The 6,195-nt window shown below is 54.6% G+C and overlaps 1 protein-coding gene across 2 annotated transcripts; it reads right to left on the reverse strand.

Moving 5' to 3' along the window:
• Positions 1-211: 211 nt before the first annotated feature.
• LOC138728446 (neuritin-like) lies at positions 212-5,843 on the reverse strand. 2 transcript variants are annotated; one of them, XM_069871814.1, is made up of 4 exons: positions 5,801-5,843; positions 4,467-4,614; positions 943-1,179; positions 212-737 (listed from the first exon to the last, which is right to left on the reverse strand). In XM_069871814.1, the coding sequence occupies exons 1-3, from the start codon at positions 5,838-5,840 to the stop codon at positions 954-956; spliced, it is 414 nt and encodes a 137-aa protein (XP_069727915.1). In that variant the 5' UTR covers positions 5,841-5,843; the 3' UTR covers positions 212-737; positions 943-953. The 2 variants fall into 2 exon arrangements, with proteins under 2 accessions (XP_069727915.1, XP_069727914.1); XM_069871813.1 differs by having other exon boundaries at positions 236-1,179.
• Positions 5,844-6,195: the final 352 nt, after the last annotated feature.

The raw sequence follows: 6,195 nt of genomic DNA on the forward strand, positions 1-6,195 counted from the left end.
TTTTTCTAACATAGCCAGAAATAGCTTTACAGCACCTTTGCATTGCAAATACTTTCATTTTTCTACTGAAGCTGCAAAATTAACAATGCTCTGAGCCACGAAGGAACCAAGAAGAGACTGTGCTGTCAAACAGGAGGTAAGACAAAACTTGTACCATGTTATAGGCTCTACAACAAACTTTAATACTCTGGAATTAGACACTGCCACCCATACAACTGTTTACAGGTACCTTTGGAGAAAGCTTTAATCCAAATGAGTGGCTAATAAATCCTTTTTGTTGTGCTAGCTTGACACTCCTCGCCCAAAGTATTTTTGCCCATTATTTCCTTAGAAAAGGGTTTTACACATAACACTGGAGTTACTCAGGAATCCAGATGGGTGCAAGAGGAGAGGTCATGCACCTGTGATTACTCTTCAGCAGGGGTTTCATCACATCCTCAAAGAAAAAAGGCGAGTACAGTAAGACCTCCTTTCTGCCTTTGACAGCAAAGATGCCATCCCCTGCACCTCACCAGGCAGCAGTAAAAGTGCTCATGTTGTTTTCAGTGCCCAAAGCAAAAACCTGGAGATTTCATCTGGTGGAAAGAGTCAGCAAAGTAAACATCTTCCCTTCCAGTAGCCATAGAAGAGCACAAAAGAATCCAGCGTTCACAAGGAATTTATCATTTTTCCACAAATCCTCTGCCCTGTATCTACAAGCTCCCAAATTCTGCAGTCAGCCAGATCTGCACTGGTGCCTCGAGGCAGAAGGAGGCAGGTGTTAGTCCAAATTACAGAGAAACAGCATAACCCAGGAGATGCTGCTGAGCTTTCCCATGTCTCATGGGTGCAGCATGGAGCCAAGTGTTCACTGAGCACCACACAGTATTCCTCAAGGGTTTGGGAAAACGATTGGAAAGATGCCACAACACACGCTGACACCACCATTGCTGTGATACTTACAGAGCTGCAGTTCATAAGTTCAGCCAAGTGACGATGAGGGGGATGCCGAGGATGGAAATATTGGGAACATGGGTCCAGGCAAAGCTTTGGGCTGTGCTGGGGCTGCAGAGGTCGAACAAGCTGCCTTGAAATTTGATTTTTCGAGACTCTTTTCTCAGCATCTCCCAGATGGCTGCTGCTTCCTTCTGGCACTCCCAGAGTGCTGCCAGTGCGCACGTGTGAAATTCATCCCAGTACCTGCAGCCAGGGGAGACACCCACCATCAGTCCTTTGCAGTAGCACAACACCAAGAAGCCGGGCAGAGCCCTGCTGCCCCGAGCCTGCCCTTTGAGCAGAGACAACATTGGCATTTTGGCACTACCTCCATCATCTCCCAGAGCACCTTGGCTAAAACTCCAAACACCAAAACACACTGAAATTATTTCATCCTTTTTTTGTTTTCTTACTCCGAAAGTCAATAAAATCCATTATTTTCCATTAACAAATGCTCCCCTTTGGCACCAAGCACCCCGAGTACCTAGAAACTGGCTGCAAACAGAAGACCCAGCGGGTTTCATTCATAGCTTTCTCCAAGCTGAGTCAAGGGCAAAACACGAGCACAAAGGAAGGACAAGGGCTCCCACAGACTGTCACAGCTTTACAACAAAGGTAAGGGGGGCAGGCACAGTTATTAACTGCGTTCTCATTAGATAAATCTCCATTTATCTGCTAGGTATTAACCTGCGCAAGTAGAAGCCTTTCAATGGAAAAAGGCTCTTGGGGAGCACTAGGGAAAAACAAGACAGGCAAAGATAACTCCCAATCCTGCGTGAACAAACCAGCTGCTGCTTACTGAAGACCCCTTGGCTGCCTCCTGTGAGCACAGAGACTTGGATTTTTTTTTCTTTCCCAGTCCAGAGCTAGAACCATGCAGGGAAAAAAAAACCCAGCAGAAACAGAGCTGAAAACCACAGCTCTCAAGAAGGTTTTCCAAGGAGGGGTGTAGTGGATGCCAGCGCACTGGGGCCAAGATCACACGGGATGACCCCATGTTTCATTTGTTCAGAGCAGTATCCAGCCTGCCAAGGCTTTATCCCTTCCCTGAGCTCTTTCCTTACCTCTGGTGAAGAAGCACGGTGGCTCTGAAGAAGCTGGGTTACACCCAGTACCAACAAGCTCCCTACCCCAGGTGTCAAACTCAGCAGGCAGGGATGGGCTCTAGCTGTTCGAGGACCAGGACAGCAGGAACCAGGCTGGGCTGTGTCCCCCACACAGCAAGAGAGGGAGGACAAGAATGAGCACCCCTGCCTGATTTATTTCAGCTGCTCTCTGAGGACACTGGGGCATTCGGCTCCTTATCAAATGACAGGGAGGGCACCCACAGTCCAGTGGTTAGAATCATAGAATCACCAGGCTGGAAAAGACCCACCGGATCATCGAGTCCAACCATTCCTATCAAACACTAAACCATGTCCCTCAGCACCTCGTCCACCCGTCCCTTAAACCCCTCCAGGGAAGGTGACTCAACCCCCTCCCTGGGCAGCCTCTGCCAGTGACCAATGACCCTTCCCGTGAAATATTTTTTCCTAATGTCCAGCCTGAACCTCCCCTGGTGGAGCTTGAGGCCATTCCCTCTCATCCTGTCCCCTGTCACCTGGGAGAAGAGCCCAGCTCCCTCCTCTCCACAACCTCCTTTCAGGTAGTTGTAGAGAGCAATGAGGTCTCCCCTCAGCCTCCTCTTCTCCAGGCTAAACACCCCCAGCTCTCTCAGCCGTTCCTCATAAGGCCTGTTCTCCAGCCCCTTCACCAGCTTCATTGCTCTTCTCTGGACTCTCTCCATGCTGCATGCACATTATCATGCCTGTTAAGGCCCGACTCAGCTGAATTCACAGGCGAGGTCTCCGTTCTGTAGGTACAAACCCACCAAATAAAACAGCAGGGGCTCAAAAGTCTCAGCAAATGCCACAGGCCATCCGCTAAACTGGAACTGGTGCCTCTCCAAAACAAAAACTTCCCAAAGGGACAGGTAAGGCTCTTTGCCACACTTCCCACTAACATTTCCCCATGACTTCTTGATTTTGTCCAAGTGCTTTGTTTTCTCTGGAGACAACTCTTGCACAGGGAGGTGGACCTGAGCACTCCACTTGCTTCTCCTACCAGGGCTTGCATCAGAACACCAGCTGTGAGGGAGTTCATTAAACCGAGTCACTGTGGCAGAATAAATGTCCCCAGATAATGAGAAAAGCTGGTGCCCACCCACGTAACCTCCCTCCCTCACTCTTGAGCTGCAGTGGAAGGCAGCTCTGCCAGCTGAGGGTTAAACCTGGCCCATGTCTTCGGGCAAAGGTTGGCCAGGGAAGGCAGAGGGGGATGAGCTCCTGCCTGGTTCTGCTTTCAGCTGGGAAGGCAATTCCCAGTGTTCCACCCTTCACAGTCTCCATCTGCTCAGCCAGGCAGGTGCTCTCAGCAGCCTGCCCATGCCAGCTCCAGGGCAGCACCGCGAGCCAAGATGCCAGGTCCCAGCTCCACATCCATCCCTCAACCCGTGCTCCCAGAGAGGGGACCCAGAGAGGAAAGCAGACGGCAGTGGAGAACACTGAGGGTTAAAGGCAAACAATTCCTTGCCCTGACAGGCTTCCACTGCCCTAAAGGATGGGGATTTTCCCTTAATTACTTGTCTGCATTTCCTTACAAATCCTTTTCACGCCCCACAACTCACTGCTGGGGACACAGAGCTGCTTCCATCTATCTGTCTAAACGTTCCATTTCAACACTCCTCTTGCCACCCACACATCAGTATTTCTGCTCCTTTGCTTTTTAAGCAGACGTTTCCCCAAACCTGCCCTGATTACCCAACTCTTTTACTACTTTATCCATTTTGCTGAAGGTAACATCCTCAAAACACCATCGCAACAACCTCACAAAAAACAGGGCTGGGGCAAATTCAAGCCAGAAGGATGAAGGATCTTAGCAGGTAGGGAAGGAGGGAGGAGACTTGGTTTGGGCAGCAGGATCCAGCTTTCAGCGGGTTGCAGGCTGCTACCTGGGACAGTCCAGCCGCACGTGAGTCCCTGGATGAATTCCTGGTGTCCAGAGAAGGCTTCCCTGCAGGGCAGAAGGGTCTGAGTCCCACCAGCCCTGCTCCTCCCTGCTGCGGGTGTGCAGGAGCTGGTGGAATGAGTTCTGGCTGTTGGAGCTACTGCTAAGGGCTGGGGATGCAAACTCCAGCTGGCAAAGCTCCGTGGGGACGTGATGGTGCGAGGCCCAAGGGTGCGGAATCCTGGCTCGAGCCGAGCAGCAGACAGACAGACAGATGGAGGAATGGCAGGAGGGGGCTCACTGGGACTGTGGGAAATCCAAGCAAGGTGGGGAGCACGTGTGTGTGCACACCCCAGCAGCATCCAGGAGTGCAGAAGAGTTCAGACAGCAGCACCCAGCACAGGACAGTGCCAAAAAGCCCCCTGGACACCCCCCAACACACCCTCCTCTGAGGACCAACCTGACAGAGGAACATGCAGGGGGTCCCCGTGGGGTCCCGTACTCACCCACATACTCGGGGCAACTCCTGCAGCTCGAGGCCATCCACCTCCCCATACGTGGCCATGTTCTCCCCCAGCTTGAGGACGCAGTCCGAGAAGCCTTGGTAAATGTTGGCACAGGCAGTGCCCGACGCCTGCAGCCCAGCCAGGTGCCCTGCCAGCCACCGAGGGGTCAGAGGGAGCACCCAGACCCTTGGAGACAGAGCCCACGTCCTCCTGGGGGGACGCAGGCACCCCTGGGCTGTCACAGCACCGGTGCCACCCAGGCACCATGAGCTCCCCTTTCCACGCAGGTGGCCCACGAGGTCCCTCTCCTGTCCCCAGCCCTGCCTGCATTTGCAGAGAGCCTGAAAGAGCCGCTCTGCCAGGGAGAGTCGGGGCACCCCACTGCCCCCAGCACCCACGGAGGGCAGGGACAGGGAGGGCACCGGCAGCCAGGACCCACCCAGGAGAGACACAGCACCGAGCCAGGAGGAGGGAGAGACAGAGAGAGAGAGGGGACCCTGCATCACCCACTCCCTGCGCAGGCACCCAAGAGCCCATCGGGGAGAGATGTGCAGCACCGAGACAGGGGGAGAAGAAGGGGACAGAGTGGGGAGAAGCAGAAGAAGAAGAAGGGGACAGAGGGGGGAGAAGCAGAAGAAGAAGAAGGGGACAGAAGGGGGAGAAGCAGAAGAAGAAAAAGGAGGGGACAGAAGGGGGAGAAGGAGAAGAAGAAAAAGGAGGGCACAGAGAGGGGAGAAGGAGAAGAAGAAAAAGGAGGGGACAGAGAGGGGAGAAGGAGAAGAAGAAAAAGGAGGGGACAGAGAGGGGAGAAGGAGAAGAAGAAAAAGAAGGGGACAGAGAGGGGAGAAGGAGAAGAAGAAGAAGAAGGGGACAGAGTGGGGAGAAGCAGAAAAAGGGGACAGAGGGGGGAGAGGCAGAAGAAGGGAACAGGGGGGGCAGAGAGGAGAGAAGCAGAAGAAGAAGAAGAAGGGGACAGAGGGGGGAGAAGGAGAAGAAGAAAAAGGAGGGGACAGAGAGGGGAGAAGAAGAAAAAGGAGGGGACAGGAGAGAAGCAGAAGAAGAAGAAGAAGGGGACAGAGTGGGGAGAAGCAGAAGAAGGGGACAGAGGCAGAAGAAGGGGACAGAGGGGGGCAGAGAGGGGAGAAGCAGAAGAAGAAGAAGAAGGGGACAGAGGGGGGAGAAGGAGAAGAAGAAGAAGGGGACAGAGGGGGGAGAAGGAGAAGGGGACAAGGGGGAAGAAAGGGACCCCGCATCGTCCCCCCGGCCCAGACACCCGAGGGGGAGAAAGGGAGGGAGGAAAGGGAGGGAGAGAAGGGGGCAGAGACGATCCTCACCGAGGGCGAGCAGCAGCACGGCCGTGCCCCGCTGCCCCATCGCTCCGCCCGGGAGGGCTCCAGCCCCGCCGCTGCCCTCTCCCCACGGCCCGCAGCGCCCCCGCCCCCACGGGGAGAGCGCCCGGCCCCGGCTGCTGCTAATGAGCGGCTCGTTAATGAGGGAGAGCGGCTAACGAGCAGCTGGGGGCGGCCCCGGGATCGCAGCCCCCGCGGCTCCAACCCCGCACCCCGGGACACCCCCTCCCCTGCACCCCCACACGCCGCCTGTCACAGAATCACCAGGCTGGAAAGGACCCACCGGATCATCGAGTCCAACCATTCCCATCAATCACTAACCCATGTCCCTCAGCGCCTCGTCCACCCGTCCCTTAAACCCCTCCAGGGAAGGGGACTCA

The sequence above is a fragment of the Phaenicophaeus curvirostris genome, chromosome 18 (genome assembly GCF_032191515.1).
Source record: "Phaenicophaeus curvirostris isolate KB17595 chromosome 18, BPBGC_Pcur_1.0, whole genome shotgun sequence".
NCBI classification, from domain to species: domain Eukaryota; kingdom Metazoa; phylum Chordata; class Aves; order Cuculiformes; family Cuculidae; genus Phaenicophaeus; species Phaenicophaeus curvirostris.

Coding starts and splice junctions, on each gene's coding strand:
- LOC138728446 (XM_069871814.1), bottom strand. CDS start 5,840: ATGGGGCAGCGGGGCACGGCCGTGCTGCTGCTCGCCCTCG. Junction 4,615..5,800: donor CGTGCTGCTGCTCGCCCTCG/GTGAGGATCGTC, acceptor GGTGGCTGGCAG/GGCACCTGGCTGGGCTGCAG. Junction 1,180..4,466: donor GAGTTGCCCCGAGTATGTGG/GTGAGTACGGGA, acceptor CCCTGGCTGCAG/GTACTGGGATGAATTTCACA.